The 20,718-nt window shown below is 45.7% G+C and overlaps 2 protein-coding genes across 2 annotated transcripts; one reads left to right on the top strand and one right to left on the bottom strand.

The window, feature by feature from the left end:
- The first annotated feature begins 664 nt into the window (after positions 1 to 664).
- nle1 (notchless homolog 1) lies at positions 665 to 7,702 on the top strand. The gene is made up of 12 exons (XM_080549813.1): positions 665 to 807; positions 938 to 1,158; positions 1,352 to 1,431; positions 1,565 to 1,641; positions 1,763 to 1,860; positions 2,584 to 2,776; positions 4,646 to 4,781; positions 5,041 to 5,087; positions 5,260 to 5,462; positions 6,168 to 6,327; positions 6,649 to 6,719; positions 6,922 to 7,702. The coding sequence occupies exons 1-12, from the start codon at positions 667 to 669 to the stop codon at positions 6,932 to 6,934; spliced, it is 1,440 nt and encodes a 479-aa protein (XP_080405939.1). The 5' UTR covers positions 665 to 666; the 3' UTR covers positions 6,935 to 7,702.
- Positions 7,703 to 10,776: 3,074 nt separating this feature from the next.
- On the bottom strand, positions 10,777 to 14,110 carry slc25a1a (solute carrier family 25 member 1a; the record flags this gene model as incomplete). The annotated part of the gene is made up of 9 exons (XM_080549629.1): positions 10,777 to 10,891; positions 10,984 to 11,057; positions 11,379 to 11,494; positions 12,022 to 12,126; positions 12,299 to 12,383; positions 12,520 to 12,658; positions 12,791 to 12,890; positions 13,057 to 13,164; positions 13,882 to 14,110. The coding sequence occupies 9 exons, from the start codon at positions 14,108 to 14,110 to the stop codon at positions 10,777 to 10,779; spliced, it is 1,071 nt and encodes a 356-aa protein (XP_080405755.1).
- Positions 14,111 to 20,718: the final 6,608 nt, after the last annotated feature.

The following is a 20,718-nucleotide window of genomic DNA, read 5'->3' as shown; positions in this document are numbered from 1 at the left end:
GTTGACAACTTGATGGTGCGGTGTGAAAGGTAGACAGCAAGCTGTTATTACATTTGTCTGGTGACAGGTTTTGAATTGTACGTATCGGCAATGTATTACAATGTGTTAGATTTAGCCAGCGACATAAACAACGTGACAATTCGATAATGGCAGCATAGTTCATAGCTCCCAGATAGTCAGATCCATCTCTCTAGCTCGATGCTAACCTGTGTGTGTGTTGACACTGACAGTGTACCACCATCACACTAGTGCAATATGGATTGGATATGTCTCCAGTTTCTAACAGCAAGTGATCGAGCCTTCGAGAGTAATCTCTGTCATTGATTGCTACCCCATGTCTTTAGGCTACTAGTAATCAGCCTCAATAACACTATGTGCAATATGACAACCCTCGTGCACATAAGGTTCAGAGATAGGAAATGTTAGGATATTTATAGCATAGCATAGAGTACAGCACAGTGTTTTATTTGTATAGTATAGTGGATAGTGTATATAGCCTTTATTTATGTAAACCAGCTCTTTTCCCTTCTTGTTTTTAGTAAAAAAAATCCTAGCACCAGGGGAGCCCCCCCTCCCAAATTTCGTTGTATGGTACCTGTACTGTATTAATGACAATAAAGACCATTCATTCATTCATTCATTCATTCATACAGTAACGGTGAGAAGATGGACCAGAGTGCGGACGTGGAGCGGCTGTTGATCCAGTTCCAGGATGAGGCTGGGGAGGTGCTGGGCTCGCCCTTCGACGTGCCCCTGGACATCACCCCCGACAAACTACAGCTGGTGTGCAATGCGCTGATGCAACAGGTAAATGGAGTGAGGAGGGCAGATGTTCTTTTTCCCATATATAGCCAGTCACATACTTATAAGTGCACATATTATCCGCAAACTAGCACTGCAGTTCACTGCTGGTATCTTGTACCACCCTCTCTGGTAGGAGGATCCAGTCCCGTTGGCGTTCTTCGTGCGCGGGGAGTCAGAGGTGGTGTCCAACCTGGGCGTGTGTGTGAAGGCGCTGGGGGCGGAGACGGAGCAGGTGCTGCCTGTCGTGTACCAGCCTCAGGCGGTGTTCAGGGTCAGGGCTGTGGCCCGCTGCACCAGCTCTCTACAGGGGCACACAGAGGCCGTCATCTCCATTTCATTCAGCCCGACGGGGAAGTAAGTATAGAGGCATACACAGAGAGAGGAAAAGGGCTTGGCTGGGCTCGGTGGTTTGTTGAGTCCTCTCCCTCCCTCTCTCTATCTGTCTGTCTCTTTCTTTCTGTCTGTCCCTTTCTCTCTATCTGTCTGTCTCTTTCCTTCCTCACACTCTCTCCCTGACTGTCTCTTTCTCTCTCTCTGTGTTCCTCAGGTATCTGGCCAGCGGTTCTGGCGACACCACAGTGCGGTTCTGGGACTTGACCACGGAGACACCTCATCACACTGCCAAAGGTCTGCTGTAGTAACTTGACCACCGAGACACCTCATCACTCACATTGGCAACACACATAGTGGCATGATGCACTGGAGACAAATAGAACAGAACAGTGACACTGTCCTCTCACTATCTCCTCCTACCCTCTAGGCCACACCCACTGGGTTTTGACAATTGCCTGGTCACCTGATGGCAAGAAGCTGGCCTCAGGGTGCAAGAACAGTCAGGTGGGCCACACACACACACACACACACACACACACACACACACACACACACACACACACACACAGTATTGGTATGCTGTTGTATTAATATTGATTATATATGCAATGATGTGTTTCTCTAGATCTGCCTGTGGGATCCAGTCTCAGGGCAGCAGATGGGGAAGACTCTAACAGGACACTCCAAGTGGATCACCTGGCTCTGCTGGGAACCACTTCATCTGTAAGTAGATCCTGTTTTGTCTCTCTCTTTCTGTCTCTCTCCATCCCCCCATATCTGTGATTACCATCAAGGCGTATGCCACTTTTACGCAAACTTTGCGATTCAGAAAAAACATGACATGAGCAACTGCGACTCGGATGACAGAAGGATGAAACTCGAAAAGCTTTGAAATTGATGCCATTGTGCAAAATAAATCGAAATATGACCTCTCACGTATTATATATGAAGAGCTCCCCTGGGGTGCACACCAAAAATATATGTGCATATATCTTCACTGTACATTTTGTTATTCATGCACATATATTGACTTTCTACATTCATATTCATTGCACGTAGACTGACCTTTATGTTCATTTACTTATACTCACTATAATACCGTACACTGTCCCACCATGCACTGTCCATACATGTGTGTCTTTTGCACTCTGCACTATTTGCATCTGGTTAGATGCCGAACTGCTTTTTGTTGTCTTAGTACTTGTACTCTTTCACTGACAATAAAGTTGAATCTAATCTAATCAGCTTTTTACACCAGTCCGACGCACAGTTTTATAAATGACCCTCCTGGTTCTGCTTGGAATCAACACACCTGATAGTAGATGAGTCCATGAGTTAGACTAGATATATCAAGATGTGATGCTTCCTCTCCTTCTCTTTCACGTCTCTCTCTCTCGCTTCCTTCTTTCCTCCGTTTGTCTAACTTGACTCCTCCCCTCTCTACAGCAACGGTGAGAGCCGGCACCTCGCCAGCAGTTCTAAGGACGGTTCTGTGCGTGTGTGGGACACGGTGTTGGGTCACTGTATGAAGATCCTGACCGGACACACCCAGTCTGTCACCTGTGTGAAGTGGGGGGGAGACGGACTTCTATACACATCCTCTCAGGATAGGACCATCAAAGTCTGGAGAGCCACAGACGTAAGGGAACGTGTGTGTGTGTGTGTGTGTGTGTGTGTGTGTGTGTGTGTATGTGCCTCTGTGTCTGTCTAAAACATTGGTTTTCTGAGTGACAGGGTTCCCGCGCTGGTCTAAAATAAAATAAAAAGTCTAAAATCCAGCAATCCAATTCATAAGACCTAAAAAGCCCCCAAATGCCAGTTATTTGGTTTAAAAATGAGGTGCTAGGTCTTAAAAATGAGATCCTGCAAGAAAATCAGTCCGACCACATCAATCTACGCAGAAATTAATCAAGCTGGAACCCCAAAAAATCCAATTCGCTTCCTTTTTTGTCTGTATGGCAGTGAAATCCCTAATTTCATCACCTCGAGGATGACAAAAAGCTATCATATGGTGTCACGAATAGGGCTAAATTATATTCAAAGAGGTCTTAAAAAGGTCTTAAATTTGACTTGTTGAAACTTGTAGGAATCCTGGAGTGAAAAGAGTGAATATGCTAGTCTACCCCCTGGCACTCGGTACTGACTGAGCGACTAAGACAGTTTTTTATTATTTTCTGAGTGGGGCAGTCCCACTCATATTTTTCCTTTTATTGACAGTAGGGCTGCCACGATTAGTCGACTAGTCACGACGACGTCGACTACCAAAATCGTCGCCGACATATTTGGTAATCGCCGTAGTCGCATGTTTTTTTGGAGCTGAAATAAGTTTTTTTTTTTTTTTCCCCTAGCACCAGGGGAGCCCCCCCTCCCAAATTTCGTTGTTTGGTACCTGTACTATATCAATGACAATAAAGACCATTCATTTCATTCGATAAGCATTAGTTTTTCTTCCCTGAAGCTGCCACTGGCTAGCGTCTCCCAGTGTCTTTGATGTACATGCGCAGTGTCGGTCATCCGGGGCACACGTGACTTCCCCGGAAAAACAAACAGAGAAATGTCTTCCTGTCCTCGTACCTCTAAAGTGTGGGAGCATTTCAACCACAACGTTGAAAAAAAGAATGTAAAACGTAAAATTTGCAAAGCTGAACTCGCTTATCATGGCAGCACGTCTATGATGCGCGAGCGTCTAAAAAGGAAGCACGTTGTGGCAGATGACGAGGAAGAAGATGGCTCGTTGCGGTAAGCTAGTTAGCTTGTTATTGGCTAACGATATCGTTACGTTAAAAGCCTTCTTACATTATTTTATGTTATGTGCTGTAACGTTGTCATCAAAGCGATACTTATCAAATAGCTAAAAATGTTGTCTTAATGTTACAGTGCTAAGAAGGCGCGTTCTACTATGAGATGAGTGAAGCAAAGCAAACTTTTGTACTCTGTACAAGTATTTATTTTTGTTTTTGTATTCTTTTGGTTGCCTAGTGCCTAGCCTACCTCATTTTACTCAGCAGTTTGCACTCTCTACTACTCTTTACATTACATTACATGCAAGTGATGCCAGAAATAAATCTGCAAAGTTCATTAAAATATCTATTTTTGAGTGAACAATCATTTTAATTGTCTTTATTTTTTGTTAGCACATGCCTACAACAACAACTAACAACTTCAAGCTAAATTTAGAAGCTGATTTAGAAGATGATAGCTAAATAAGAGCGATTGAGTAATTGTGCGATAAGCTGTAATTTATGATCCGATTAGTCGACTAATCGTTAAAATAATCGGTGACTAGTCGACTATGAAAATAATCGTTTGTGGCAGCCCTAATTGACAGACAGTAGAGATTTAGATAGGAAGGATGGGTGAGAGAGAGAGGAGGGATGACGTGCAGGACATGTCCGCGGCCGGAATCGAACCGGGAACCCTGCGTTTACGTGGTCGACGCTTAACCCGCTACGCCACCTAAGTGCCCCCAGACTGAGACTGTGTTTTGTGTGCGTATGTGCATGTGTAGGGGGCCCAATGCAGGACTCTGCAAGGCCACGCCCACTGGGTGAACACCCTGGCTCTGAGCACAGACTACGTCCTTCGTACCGGAGCCTTCGAACCCGCGACGGCCACCATCAACCCTCAGGACGTCACCGGGTCAGGTGAGTGTCTCTCTCCCTCCTCGTCTTCTTCGTTCTCCTTCCTCTGCACTGATCTGAAAGCACACGGTAATCCTCTGCCATTGCTTTCACCTGGCTGGACTAGGACTAGGACTAGGATTAGGGTTAGGACCCAGATGGGTCTGTGTGATGCTGGCTGGTATGGATCAGATTAGTAGTGACCCACAATAAAAGTCCTCTGATTGAACAGTGAATGGTGTTTTGACGAGCCTGTTTCCCCCTCCCCCCCTCCCCCCCCCAGTGGAGGAAGTGAAGGAGAAAGCCCTACAGAGATACAACAAAGTCAGGGTAAGTGTGTGTGTTTTAATCACTGTCTCGCTCTCTCGTACACGCTCGTTCTCTCTCTCTCTCTGTCTCTCTCTCTCTGTCTCTCTCTGTCTCTCTCTCTGTCTCTCTCTCTCTGTCTCTCTCTCTGTCTCTCTCTCTCCCTCTCCATCCTAACCTCTGACCCTGTGCGTAGGGCGAAGGCTCCGAGCGGCTGGTGTCGGGGTCCGACGACTTCACGTTGTTCATGTGGAACCCTGCGGAGGACAAGAAGGCCCTGGCCAGGCTGACGGGTCACTGCGCTCTGATCAACCAGGTCCTGTTCTCCCCCGACACCCGTCTGCTCGCCTCCGCCTCCTTCGACAAGTCCATCAAGATCTGGGACGGGCGGACGGGAAAGTAAGGACCCGGAAAGACGACCTAGCCTGGCTTAGCGTGATCCATCTGGATTAGAACAGGGTCGATCATCTCTCAAATGTAGATCATGTATTAACACACATGGACTGAAAGGGGTTGTAACGAGTGGCCTCCTTGAAACTTGTTTGGTTTTCAATGATTCTCTCACTCCAGAGGAGGACGGGGTAGTTTTTCCGAACATCTCGAAAATGATGTTTAGTGTAGGACTAGGCTTGATCTAGGACTAGGCTTGATCTAGGACTAGGCTTAATCTAGGACTAGGCTTAATCTAGGACCAGGCTTAATCTAGGACCGGCAAACTAGCCGTATATGGCTAACAATTATTACAGCCAAGATTACAGTAGCCCTCTGTGTGTGTACTGTGGTAAGGCTCTAACCTGTGTCTCTGTGTGTGTGTGTGTGTGTGTCTGTGTCTGTGTCTGTGTGTGTCTCTGTGTGTATGTGTCTGTGTGTGTGTGTGTGTGTGTCTCTCTCTCTCTCTCTCTCTCTCTCTCTCTCTGTGTGTGTCTCTCGCTCTCTCTCTCTGTGTGTGTGTGTCTCTCTCTCTCTGTGTGTGTCTCTCTGTGTGTCTCTCTGTGTCTGTGTCTGTGTCCGTGTCCGTGTCTGTGTGTGTCTCTGTGTGTCTTTGTCTCTGTGTGTGTGTGTCTCTGTGTGTCTGTGTGTGTGTGTGTGTGTGTGTGTGTGTAGGTACTTGCAGTCCCTGCGCGGCCACGTAGCAGCAGTGTACCAGGTGGCGTGGTCAGCGGACAGCAGGCTGCTGGTCAGCGGCAGCAGCGACAGCACCCTGAAGGTGTGGGACGTGAAGACCGGCAAACTCAACATGGACCTGCCCGGACACGCTGACGAGGTGAGGGAGGGGGACCGACGGAGGGCAGGGAGGTCAGGTGGAGGGAGAGGGTCGAGGAGGGGATGAAGAAAAGTGTGGAGAAGAAGCTAGAGGGGAAAGGGGTTGGATGAAAAGGAGGCAGGACTATGAATGTTGTTCACTTTTATCACACTGACACGGTAATGGAAAACGGACTGCGCTTCTATAGCGCTTTATTCCAAAGCGCTTTACAATGGCCTCTCATTCACCCATTCACACACACACACTTTCACACACCAATGGCGGCAAGCTACCATGCAAGGCGCCGGTCCGCTCATTGCATCTTGTCATTTTCCCGAACAGGTGTTCGCTGTGGACTGGAGCCCCGATGGACAACGAGTGGCCAGCGGAGGGAAAGACAAGTGTCTGAGAATGTGAGTGGTTCTTCCTGTCTCTCTATTTCCCTGGCAGGATCTCTTTGGCAGGCTGTGCCCCTCTTTACCTCTTCTCAGTGTTCTCTTTCACTCCCTTTATTACACACACACACGCACAAACACACACACACACACACTCACAAACACACACACACGCACGCATCCCCTGTTGACTCAGTCCTCTTTACTTTGTGTTTTTCAGATGGAGAAAGTAGTCGCATCCCTTCTCCTTCCCAGTGGTTTCGATATTCACCCAACCAACCAATGACATGCCTCGCTATCCCTCACCTCCAGTCAGGATACCAGCTGGCTAAGTTGACAGGGTCAAGACGGGGCAGCGTGTCAGCTAATGACCCACCATGCTCTGACACCATGTCACCATGCGTGTGTCTGTACTCATTTCCCAAGGTGTAACAGGCAGACAGCACGTGAACTAATGCATCTTCTTACATTTAAGACTGCTGACCTGCTACCTCCACGCCTAATCTCCTCTCCAATCAGTGACTTAAGCCCTGGTCTGACGCTGGGTAACTTACTTACTCCGTGTCTGATGCTGGACCACAGTATGGCTACCTGGACTGTCTCTTTGATTCCCCAAATGTATTCTACCCCACTTTGTTATATCTATTAGACTATATTAAACAGTGTAACACAATGTACTTTGTGGATCGTGTTTGTATCAACTGAATGCATAGAATACCTGGAGGTGATTTTGTCTCTCTTAGATAGATAGACTTTATTTGTCATTGCTACAGTACAGGTACCAAACAACGAAATTTAGGAAATTGAATGTCTCTCTTCATAGACATTCAACATGAAAGACAGAAAGTGTGATTGGTTTACCTCATTCGTAACATGTTTATTGAAGGCAGATAACACACATAGTAAATGGTCTATTAGATACCGCTTCTAAACCTAGGCCCAGTTGTTCAAAACATTTAATCTGAATCAGAATTCTTTTTAGATATCCAGGATCAGATCGATCTAGCTTGTTTTGAGTCGTATAGGGGTAATCAGCCAGCTCGATCTGATCCTGGATAGCAAAAAAGAATCCGGATCATTCTGATCCAGGTTAAAGGTTTTGAACCACTGGGCCCCTGGAGATCCACTGTGAAGGCTGAAGTATTTCTGCGGTGTGGTTATGTTGGATGCACTGTATGTCAGAGCAGTGTATATTGACAATGTCACAAATAAACAAAGCATTGAGACACTTGAGAGTGAAGGGTTTCCATTCAGCAGTTGTTTACTGGGTTTATGAGGAATGACAAACAGCTGTTGTGACGGACCTAAAGCTGACAGAAGCTGACAGAAAAATACGTGGAGACATTTGTCATTTGTAGAAAGACAACAAACAAATGTGTATATTTTGAGTCATGGCAATATAAAAATGTGCTTACATTTAAAAAGACAAAATTAGTGGTACAAATCGCAGCGTTCTAGTACCCTTTAATGAACAGTGTAATATCACTTTAAGTTATTTGCTCTCAGGGTTGTTTCACATGCCATGGTTGGGGTTTGGCAAGCAGAAATGAAAGGCTTAAGTGCAAGGCTGTGTGGTGTGGGTCAGTAGCCCCTGTCCCCCAGAGTACTACCGGTAATCTTTAGTGACTGGCTAGGTGCAACCATGTCTTACGCGCCCCTCAGCCCATTGGTTGGCTAGTCAAGCTAGTGGAGCCAGCATGCAGACACCTCTCCAGTCTTTGAAGATCTGTGAACACTGAGGGGGAAGGGCCTAAGGGCTTGTCTTCGGACGGGGCAACACCACAGCTGTGAGACTAGCGTCGGAGCATCCACTTACAGAGCAGTAGTTAAGCCTCAACAAAGTGTAAACACAATGAAAGCTGGTTAGCTTCTACAGAGATTAAAGCTTCAAGACCAAATCTCGCGTCCACAGTAGGACCCAATTAAAGACAGTGTGCCGACAGTTCCACCTCTCCACAGGTCTGGGTGAGGTGATGGCAGTCACGCAGTAGTAGCCCATCACCTACAGTTCAAACTGTGGAGACATGCAGGTGAGCAGCTTGACAACAGTCTGTCAGGATGTACCTACTCTGTTAAAATCTCAAATGCTCTTTTTTACTTTTTAATCAATCAAGCTGTCAGATCAGTGATTTACTCTGAGGACAGGGAGCTCTGGCCCTCCACATCCAGTACATGTCTACAGGTACAGTGTAAACGGTTAGGTTATAGAAGCTGCTCCAGACCAGCCGCAAGATCAACGACTCAGCAAAGCTGTAACTGTCGTTACGAATATTATGACACGGAACTGGGCCAGATCAACATGCCACACAATCCATAGATCTGCTACATGTACTGAAAAAACATCATTTCTGTAGGTCTCTTGTGCTAGTCAGCCTGAGACATAATGTAGGATAGACACAGTAGTCTAATAGTAGTTACACAATGAACAGTTGCTCACTCGCTTAAGTGCATTACCAAGACAGCCAAGTATGCGTTGGTCAGTGTTGTCCTCCTAACATGCACATAACAAGGGAAGTGAATCTCTCCTTATGGACACATGGGAAAAAGAAAAAAAAACAGACCAATCAGAAGGAAGATGTGTCAGAGGTCATTATTAAAACACTATGGGCAAGTTTCCCCAGACACGAACTAAAGGGCTGGTTCGGGATTTTCAATTTGGAGGAGAAACTTTAATCCAGAGTTCAGTGTTAAATAGCCACTACTAACTTAAGATAACTTTAGGGGGGGGGTTTGAAACCCAAATCACCTCAAAGTGTTTTTTAGCCCCCCCCCATCACTCCAATTGTATTTTTGTTAGCGGTCTCCATTGAAAATGTGATTTGTGAAGTCCAGGACTTGGTTTGTGTCTGGAAAATCTCCTCTAAGTGTACCAGGGGAACTAAATGGAAGGAATACGCCTTGAACAGTCATTCAATTGAAGTACAGTAAGTAACATGGTCATTTGAATGGGTTAACACCAATTCAGATGCTGTGGTTGAGTGGCTGGTCAAATCTGGTAATGTCTACAGTAGAGTGGAACTCTTCTGACTTTAATAGTGAAGCGTAAGAGCATGGTGAATCAGAAGACACTTGCATGGTTATACAGAAGTGAAAAGAGAGGTGCTTAGCCTAAAGCATACAGTGAAGTAACATTGGTCATGGAAAGCTGTATGTTCACATCCACATTTCTAAATGTCTTGTGCGTTAGAACAGTCTAGGATACGTTTTACCTCTACTACCCCCTCCCCCCTCAACCCTTTCTGTCGTTATCACCTCCCCTCCCACCCCCTCCCACCCGAGCTTGTTTACACAGATCCACTGATCTCTAGATCATCTGCTCAGGACAGAAGTTATCCCCAACCACTGATCTAGGATCAGCTTACTCTACCCTCCAATCCTAACCCTAACCATTCGGTGGATGAAGTACAATCGGACTATCTGTATCAGCGTTCGGGAGAAACTCTAACCTATTTCATATTATTACTGTAGATCATTCATTAACTGGTATAGAGTTCTATATGTTCTAGAGATCTGGCTTGTGCAGCCATTGGCCTGACCTTGATGCCATTGAGGCAAGGCGATTGGCTGATTGTCATCCCCATTCTTCTGTGGTCAAGAGGTAAGAGGTCAGGGTCAGAGCTTGAGTGACAGGGTCAGCTGTGAATGACATAGCTGGGTCCACTCTGACAGACTAACACTAAATCCCAAAATATCCTTTTCACGCTATTGTGCCAACTACTAACCATATTGCGCTGGCTTTTATATTATCTTTTAACATTGTCTTTTCCAGCAACTGTGGCGGATGCCTAACCAGGGCAGCACAGTACAGACAAGCTCGGCTCAGCTCAGTAGTGTGAAAAGGGTAACAGAGCTAGAGAAACAACCCCCTAGACACTTCTCTTAGATCTGAGTGGATCAGATGGGTGTATGCATCCTACAAGGTGCCAACTCCACCTAACCTGCCCAGATGGAAAGATGGAGCTATTACCATGGAGCTTAGACCTATCCAATTGTTTCAGATCTACATAAAGCTGCCCCCCCCCCCCTCTGTTTCGGATTTGACACCAGTCTGCACCTCCATCTCCTCTCTGCCAGTTCATTCAGTCTTCCAGACGTCGTTGAGCATTTTGACGACCTCCTCATAGATGACAAAGACAATGGCCACGTCCAGACACACACGGCCCAGTCTGGGGACTGTTCCCTTATAAAACCTAGAGAAGGAGAGATGGGGAGATGGTTAGGGGAGATGGGGAGTCCAGGGTTGGGGTTAGGAGTTTGGGTGTTGCTCCCGGGTTTTACTCACGCCTGTGGTCCTTCATTCTTCAAGATCTGGAAGGCACAGTCCACTGTGCTTTTATATCGATGCGCCTCCAAACCCTACACGCACATGTGACACACACTGTCAGTTACTGTCTGATGCAGTAACATAATAAAGTGAGAGTACAAAATAAGAAAATAATTCTAATTCTTTACATCACATTTTAACACGACACTGTCCTCAGTTGAAACTTACAAAATACGCTTTTGCTCATAGTGGTAGTGGGGAGGTTTGCCCCTCTCTGTCCAATCAGATAATTTCCTGAAATGTTTCTATTTTGTAGACCTTAGTGGCAAAAAAATATACAAATATTGCTAGTGTCTCTTCAACCAGGCAAGTCATTAAGAACAAATTGTGGATTCTGGACAAACGTTTCGTACCTGCATCCTCGTCTTGACCACGTCTAGAGGGGTGTTCCCAAACACACTGGCCGCCCCTGCTGTTGCCCCAAACATGGCTGTGACAATAGGGTGCATCTCACGTCGAGGGTCATCACCTAGGAGACCAAACGCTGAGGTCAGACTGGGGGTCAGAGAAGTTCTCTCAAATCAGGATAAAGGAAAGGAGATGAGGAGAGGAAACCAAGATGCCGCCTCCTCCTCCTCCTCAGACTATTGAGACACACCTCATGAGAGAAAGAAAGCAGATTCTTTGGTCAGTCAGAACCCTTGCTTTAGGCTACGGGAAGTTGCTGTCATGAGGGAAAGGACTGGATCGACAGATTCGACGTACGGTATTTCGATTGGACATAGGATACTGTCAGACGCCAGTTCAAACCCCTCTAGAGAGGAAGGACAGAAGCTCTCACTTTTTCAAGTTATTTTTTTCGGAGTGGGGCAGTCACACTCATATTTTTCATTTTATTTACAGATACAGTAGAGATTTAGACAGGAAGGATGGGTGAGAGAGAGAGGAGGGATGACATGCAGGACATGTCCCCGGCCGGAATCGAACCGGGGACCCTGCGGTTACATGGTCAGCGCTTAACCCGCCAGGCCACCTAAGCGCTCCAGAAACCCTCACCTTTATACCAGTTACGTAGAGAGTTCATCACGTAGAAGCGGATGGCCTGATTGCTTCCCTGCTTCAGCACGGTCGCAGTCAGCCCTTGGTAGGTCCCCCGCACGCCTACACACAAACACGTGTTTATAATCTATCTGTTTGTTTATTCGTTTGTTTATTTGGATCCCCTAGTGGGGTCCACACAAAATATTTAAATGTCCCTTGAATACTACCATTAGATCATATAGACAATAAGGGCCAGCTAGGGGAAGCGGTGTGAGCCGGTCTGTTCGCTCACCTTGGTCTCTGATGATCTCTTTGACTCCATGGAAGAATCCTCTATACCGCGGGTGGAGAGAACACTGGTCATGGATGAACTTCACCTGGGAGGGGAGGAGAGTGGGGAGGAGGAGAGAAGAGGGAAGAGAGAGAGGAGGAAGAGGAAAGGGTTACGTAGGGGCAAGGAGAGGAACAGGGGGGGTTGGTCACTATACACAGTTTTGACAGAGCCCCGCCCACCTTTAGTGTTTCCATTGGACAGACGACCAGGACGGCTTCTGTGATGCCTGCGCCTAATCCACACCAGAGGCTCCATGTGTTGTCTAGGCGACCGTTGGCGTCCCGCATAGGGTTGCTGATCACCTCAAACGTCCCGAACCTGAGAGAGGAAGAGAGGGAGGGTGACCGAGAGAGGGAGTGAGCGTGTGGCGTTAGAGAGAGAGAGGAAAGAGGAGATTGTGTGGAGAGATGGAGAGAGGTGCAGCCTCTGGGAGCGTGGTGTAAATCGTACCGTACGGCAGCCTTTGGGATGGATCCGTAGAGTAGAGAGCTGAGGCCTCGGTACAGACCCCTAAGGCCATGGTCCTGGACTGTTAGTTTCACACAGTCCCCTGTAGACACACACACACACACACACACACACACACACACACACACACACACACACACCACTATCAGCTTTACTCAACAGACCCCCTCAGCCCACAGACCATCGTCCTGCATCGTCAATTCAAACACACACACACACACACACACACACACACACACACACAGTACCTATGCCTCTGTAACGTGGGGGGTTAGCCCTCTCATCTAGTTGTAGTTGGGTTTTCACATACTCCGTTGGGAAGGTGATACAAATCTCTATACCTCCTGCAAGGCCACCTATAGGGGGGGAGAGAGGGAGAGAGAGAGAGAGAGAGAGATTAGGTTTGGAGAGGAAAGCTTGTTTTAGGATTTTCTCAGGCCAACAATGCTCTCGTCTTGAGAATAGACGAATAATTGTCTTCTACATAGTGCTTTCCCCACAATGAAGATGTTGTTGTTGTTGTTGAAGACAACGTTTTTAACCCAAATCCACTAGGTGAGACTGTGACAGTTTGCGATTCTTCTCAACCCTCTCCTCGGGGCGCCCCAGCCGCTCCACATAATATTTGATCTGTTCCACCACCAGCACACCTGATTCAACTAATCAAGTCCAAATCATAATTGCTTTGGACTTGATTAGTTGAATCAGGTGTGCTGGTGGTGGAACAGATCAAATATGTGGAGCGGCTGGGGCGCCCCGAGGAGAGGGTTGAGAAACACTCACACACTCTGAAAACCACTGACTTCGTGACGTTAGAATTAAAAGGTTCTATCTCCATTTTTGTCAAAATTGAGTTTTTTACATAATCTGATCCATTAGGTGTTTATTAATGCCTGTGTGGTGTTATTTTTAAAATGTTGACATTTTTGAGTTAGTAATTAAAATACAAAGGTTCCATCTCATAAAACATAATGGAATGTAAAAACTTTGACGCTCAATATCTCTGAACTGCCCTAAACGGAGATAGAACCTTATCATTCTAAGCTCACGAAACGGTGTGGCTGCAATTTTACCCGCAAGTATAGCCTTTCCAGGGTGGGTCACTTTCCTCCCTCCGATCGCCGCGGCCGCCAGCGTCCTTGTAGCCGAGTGGGAGTGGAGGATTCCCGGGGAAGTAGCACCCAGACACCGGGCAGGGCTGGAGGTCAGTGACTGGGGGCTGGAGCATCCTCCTCCTCGCTTCAAACCACCGCTCTCACACGGCCCGTCCGACACGGAAAACGGTTTCAATAGTGACGACATATCAGTTATATCACTCGGTTAAAATCTCATCGGAGTTGATCAGAAAACCGTTAGGTAGCTAAAGCCGATTCATCCAAATAAATGTCGGTGAAACCCCGGCCACCAACAACAACGCAGCTTCCTTCACCAATGTGGCGGCGAAGAAGTAGTGATGAATATTATAATGACTTGTCAGCCGATGGAGCAAGCCCATTGGCCCAGACAGCTCATTTGCTTAATTTATTCTTTAATTCAGTTGTCTCAATATTTATGAGCTTCGGGGCGACCAATGGCATGGGCGCAATGGTAAGCGATCCAGTGGGGTCACCGCTGTCATGGAGATATTTGATTGGTCAAGGGTGCAAACAATTAGAATGTATCAATTTGAGTTACAGTATTAAAACCAGGGTGTCATAGTCTGATTTGAGAATAAAGAATGAATCATATGTTTATTTATTACTTTTTTTTTTCTTCTTTTTTTTTTACCTAGGCCTAAAATATATTCATGAGGTATTATATTCAAGCAGAAACATATGAGAAATGACAACACACCCACAACTTCAGCTAGCAATAACACATTCCATACACCTGAATGCTTTGTATCCCAATAGCAACAACATACAGTGCTCCTTTAAAAGGAGCCCTTATCATGACCCCACACCCCTCCACACCCCTCCTATGAATGAATGAATGAAATACATTCGACCAAATACAATGGAACTGGGTCACTGTGTATGTGCAGAGAGAGAGAGAAAAAGGGGGGGGCGGGGGGGGGGTTGCTTTATCAGGACTATGTTTGTGTCACTGTTACACCAGTGTTGTTTGTGCAAAGACCATTTAGCACTGATGTTAACAGTTAACATGCAATTTATTGGTATTGCAGTGAGGGGATAAATGTGTGGTAATAATTTGGAAGATGTGGCTCAGTATAGCTCCTCAAGTACAGAATCAACATAAATGAATGAATGAATGAATGAATGAATGAATGGACTTTATTGTCATTGCTACAGTACAGGTACCAAACAACGACATTTAGGAGGGGTGGCTCCCCTGGTGTTAGGAAAGGAAAAAAAAAAACTTAAAAAAAAAATCACAAGAAGGGAAGGAGCTGGTTTACATAAATAAAGGCTATGTACACAATCCACTGTACTATACTGTACAGATAGTCGACTAGGGTTGTCATATTGCACAATAGTATTTTTTCACGTTATTTAAAGTGTCACAGTTTGCAGGCTTGAAATGTACATGTTTGTGCCTCAGCACTACACCTGATTTTTTCAGTCCAGCAGCTGCCATACAATCTGTCCAGACTGTCCAGGGCCCAGAACTTAGGTCTTTGCTGTGTTCAGGGCCTGGACGGCCCTGTGGTAGAAGCAGTTCTTCAGTCTGTTTGTCTTAGCGGCCGGGGTCCTCTACCTCCTTTTCGAGGGCAGCCTGGTAAAGTGTACGTGCCCAGGGTGGGTCGGGTCCCTGGAGATCTTTGAGGCCTTCCTGAGACAGCGTGTGTTGTACAGCTCTTCCAGAGAGGGGAGGGGGGCGCCGGTGATCTTCTGTGCTGTTCTCACTACTCTCTGTAGCGCATTTCTCTCCGCTGTTGTGCAGCAGGAGAACCAGCTGCACAACAGCTGCACAAACATAATAGTTTACAAGTTGAACAAGTAAAAAAACAACAACATTATCGTTGTCATTCAAGTGTGGTCGTCATCAAAACCGAAAAGCGTAGAATGTCCTGAGTTTGTTTCTAGAGCAGACAGCCAGTAGAAACAGCATGAATAGATAAATACTGTAGGTTACAAGTCTCTTAGCTGATATCTCCCAGATTATTTAGACTGTGTCCTTTAGTCCGTCAAACAGCAGACACTTTGCCTAGACAGAGAAAAAGCTGAGATCAGTTGTGCCAAAGGTTATTTTGTATTTTAGGTCTAGACACTGAGACGAGTGTGTGCACTCGTCTTTTTGTGCCTATCTTTGTGTGTGTGTGTGTGTGTGTGTGTGTGTGTGTGTGTGTGTGTGTGTGAGATCTACACGTGTGTGTACCTCGTGCCAGCGCAGTGTATCAGGTGGCAACGCCAGGTGACAGTGAGGGCAGATGTGTGCCTCGTCGGGAGGCTCCTGGTCTCTGAGCTCCCAACGTGGCCCCTCGCTGCCCCACAGGGGAAGAGGTGTGGAGCGTGAGGAATAGGCGACACCAAAGTGAGGACGCGGATCTGTCTGGTAGCTCACTCTTTTACCACCGGGGGGCGACGGAGACAGGGGGTCAGACTCATCCTCCTGCTGCAACATAAAACACTGTACAGCCAGCACTTGACTTGAGGGGGGATGAGGGGGGATGGCATCCCCCCTGAAATAAAAACAGTCAATATCATCCCCCTTCTAAAACTGCCATCCCCCCTTTCCATCCCTTATGTCATTTTCTCAATGAACGTAGTATTACTGCTATTTCAACATTTAGTAGTGTGCATATTGAGTAAAATACTGTGGGCGAGGGGGCACGCACACATGCAATGACATTTTTACCAAGTCACTGACACTGACGTCATTGACGCTGTGGGGATGCTAAAATTGTCCCCATATGATCAAATCCACCATCCCCCCTGATTTTTTTTTTTTTACAACTTGAGTACTGTGTACAACAGTACTCAGTACAACAGTTTCCCATCCCCTAAAACACATTGTAAGTTTTGTGTTTGCCCCCTACTGGTTGAGGTTAGTATTTGAGGAGAGTAGCTATACCTGTGGTTCAATCTGCTCGTCAGAAGGAAGAGACCTCAGACAGTACCAACAAGGTTCACGGGGACGGTCTGTGTGGGCGACAAACAAATGTCTGAAAACCTCCCTACTTTTTGCCATTTAGCAGACGCTTTTAATCCAAAGCGATTTACAATTACGAATCACAGGGACATTCCCCCTGGAGTAACTGAGGGCTAAGTGCCTTACTCAAGGGCACACTAGTAGTGGTTTCAGGCGAGATTTGAACTCACAACCTTCCGATCACAAGTCCAACTCACTATCCACTACTAGACCACCACTACCCCTACTGACAGCCTCATCTGACCTGAGGCAGTTCTGTATCCTGTATCCTCTGCATCCACTTACTGTGTTTGTTAGAGTCAAGTGAGGAGTGTCGGGTGTGGGTAGGGGTTATCTCTCCCTCTAGTGGTGGAGAGGGGGGGTGCAGAGTGTCGTCCTGTACAGGGGTCTCCTGCGGTGAGATCTCTGTGTCACTGATACACACTTCTTGTTCCGCATCATCACACTCATCACCCGGTGGAACAGCATCATCCTCTTCAGCCTGGAGATAGACAGATAGACAGCTATAGGGCTAGCGGACTAGCTTCATTTTTCATAATCTGAATTTATTCAAATTCATATTCATATTCATTCAAATTCAAATTTCATCATTTGTTTTATTTTTCATCTATGCTGTTGTATTTATTTGTTCTGGCCACATATATTTGTTCTCATTTTAATGCTTAAAATGTAAAGCACTTTGAGCTGCATTTTATGTATGAAAGGTGCTATACAAATAAAGTGTATTATTATGATTATTATGATTATGGTTATTATGATTATGATTATTTACATCCCTGGTTACGAGTCTGCCCTGTCGGTGCTGTTTCTGACCTGGCTGGGCTGGGTTGCTTCTGTCTCAGGTAGCTCTGTCTGGACAGGTAACTCCTGAGATTCCTCACACTCTGCACACACTACCTGACTGTGCGTGTCAGCCAGGACCATAGTGTTGCCGCTGGAGTTACAGGATAGGAGGAGAGATACAGCAGAGAGAATAACAGGAATAATAAACACATACAGTAGTAAAACAGATCTGATCGACCAGGCGTCAGTCATGATCACACAGACACACACACACACACACACGCACACACACACACACACACACACACACACACACAGACACACACACACACACACACACACACACACACACACAAAACCTGTAGCATTCACAACCACCACCACCAACCGCAAAAACAACCTCTGCCCGTCTACACCTTTCAGTGGGGATAAGGTGTCCCTCTCTTGTGTCTCAGCCCTTCTAAGGAACCAGTTTCAGTGGGTGCCATCGCACTAAGACGTCATCAACCAATCAGACTACAGCTGATTGCACTGAGATACTAAATAAACAATCACACCGAAGCCAAAACCCTCCAGCAATACTAAGACTCTCTTTACTTCTCTTACCATAGGCTGCACTCTCCTCTGTCCTCCCTCTCTCCGTCCATCTCTGCTCCTGTGGCTCCCTCCCAGGGTGCCGCCTGTGTGGTTGTTGTTGTTGTTGTTGTTGTTGCTGTTGTTGTTCTCTCTGTCTCTCTCTCTCTTTCTCTCTCTCTCTCTCCCTCTCCCTCTCACTCCTCTCTTCTTCACTGTTTGTCTGCCTCTCTCTCTCTCTGTTCTCTCTTTCACTCTCTTGCTCTCTCTTTCCTCTCTCTCTTCTCTATTTCTACGAAACGGAAACTCCAGGCCTTTAATATTTGATGTGTCTGAATGGCTCACAAGCAGCTTTGCTCAAAAGAATAAGCGTGCTAAGGATCGAATATCCCCCTCAGCTGGCACACCCTGTCACTAGCCAGGGCCACCCAGGACTGACCTGGAACTAACATACCATTTGAAATAAGCGTTTCCATTTTGAGTGACCTTGTAGAGATGTTAGATGAACCATTTCAGTGAATGTGATTACTCAATGCTTATCACTACAGTAATCTGAATTGTCTAACTATGTCTCCCTTCTGTTCAGTTACTAGATGACCTTTTGTTTTTTGTTTCCAATGTCTTTTATATGCAGTAAAAATCGAATTATTGACAGGATTATCATTATGATTATTTTAAATCGGTTTGATTAGGTTTTGCATTTATTCAGCTTGGCATAAGCAATTATTCAGCATAGCAAACAATCATAAGTATGCATCCCCTCCTCCCTCCCTCCCTCCCTCCCTCCCTCCCTCCTTCCCTAAATGTAATACCTTGATCCATCTAGTGTGGGTGGGTGGTGATGCGTGTTTCCATTTGAGAAGAGGCGTGAAAGACATAATTCTATTAAGATAGATTGGTCCCAGGGGGGTCCCAGGGGGAGCACCAAACAGGGTTGTAAGAGGATCGGGTGCAACGTCCACTCCAGATATATGAAGGATTTTAAAATGTCAGCTAATCAGATAAGCGGGGACAGGTCCAAAACATGTGGACCAAGTCAGCAGGTGATTGTCCACAGTGGTTACATGCATCACTTGTGGCAGGAAATATCCTTGCTAGTCTAGCATTAGTGTAATGAATGCGACGTACAATCTTACATTGTATAAGGCTACGACTGGCACATACTGTATGTGACACGTTCTAATGCTTTGGTCCTCATATCGGCAACCAATCAAAATGTTCAGACTTTTCTTTTGAAACACAGAACTACGTTTCAACGTTGTTGAGAATCACAACACAAACTCACTAGTCACGCCAAAATACTGCAACGCAATGGATTCAGTGAATAATCCCCACTGCTACCTAGTTAACTATAACACTACTTGACATTGTTAGCAGGCTTACAAAACAAGCTGTGTTAGTTGACTAACGATGTGTCATTGATTTCCAACAACGCAGAAATGTATTAACATTTTTCAAAAGAAAAATCGGATCATTACATTGAATCCCGATATGAAGACCAAAGCATTAGAACGTGTCACATATTGAGGAGGTGTGAACCAGCCCAAACACAATATCCCACGTCACGTCCGTCAGTTTCACCCCCAAATCCTGCTCCCAAGCGATTATTAAGTAAATTATTACGATTATTAAGTGTTTTCGGGCTTAATGGAATCTATTTCAGTGTATATAATTGCAATTAGGCTCTTTACATTGGGGTTCAGAGATTGCTCTTGTAAGAAATGTCTAGTCTGGAAATAGCGAAATAGATGAAATCCAGGTAAATTGAGTCTGAAAATGACAAGAAAGTCCCTTTTCTGTACAGATTGTCAACAGTTCTGATTCCCTTGTCAAACCAGGTCTGGAAAGTGGGATCAGTACACAATGGTTTAAACAGGTGATTACGACACATTGGGGGAATGAGCGGATTGTCTGTTAAGACCTAGAACTGACGATGGAGACGGTGAAGTGGTAAGCTTGAACATACTAGGGAATAAAGAGACTGCTGGGAAGAGGAGATCTCCAATTGCGCCCAAAGAGGTGCGTTCTCTAGATTTGACCAATAGAGAAACTTCTGAATATTGAATCTTTTTTTTTTTATGTTGGAAGAGGCTAATTTAGGGTAGGACAACCATTTTGCTAAGGTTAATACGAGTGGACCAACATTTGAAATCTTCTTTACCATGTTCTAGTAATGGGAGATCATTTTCCTTGAAAATATGATTTAGTGATGATTTAGTGATGACAATGCCCAGGTATTTGAACACACTGTCCATCTGTTTAAAAGAGTGAATGGGGTGTACTAGTGGCCATTGGGTTTATATATTTTTTTCTTCTGAAAGTTCAGCTTATACCCTGAAAATCTAACAAACTACTCCAGTATAGACATACTAATAGGAATGTAAGAGAATGGATTGGATATACAAATGTAGGTAATCCGCATACAAGGACACTTTGTTGGTGAACCCACCTCTTGCAATACC

The sequence above is a fragment of the Nansenia antarctica genome (genome assembly GCF_963989245.1).
Source record: "Nansenia antarctica genome assembly, chromosome: 20".
In the NCBI taxonomy this organism is placed as follows: domain Eukaryota; kingdom Metazoa; phylum Chordata; class Actinopteri; order Argentiniformes; family Microstomatidae; genus Nansenia; species Nansenia antarctica.
The sequence above is the reverse complement of the archived record's forward strand: the minus strand, read 5'-3'. Positions and strand labels throughout refer to the sequence as shown.

Bases quoted from the DNA above. Each gene is read 5' to 3' on its own strand.
- nle1 (XM_080549813.1), top strand. From the start codon at position 667: ATGGACCAGAGTGCGGACGTGGAGCGGCTGTTGATCCAGTTCCAGGAT. The intron at 1,432-1,564 runs GTCTGCTGTAGT...CCTACCCTCTAG, and splicing joins ACCTCATCACACTGCCAAAG to GCCACACCCACTGGGTTTTG. The intron at 1,642-1,762 runs GTGGGCCACACA...GTGTTTCTCTAG, and splicing joins CAGGGTGCAAGAACAGTCAG to ATCTGCCTGTGGGATCCAGT.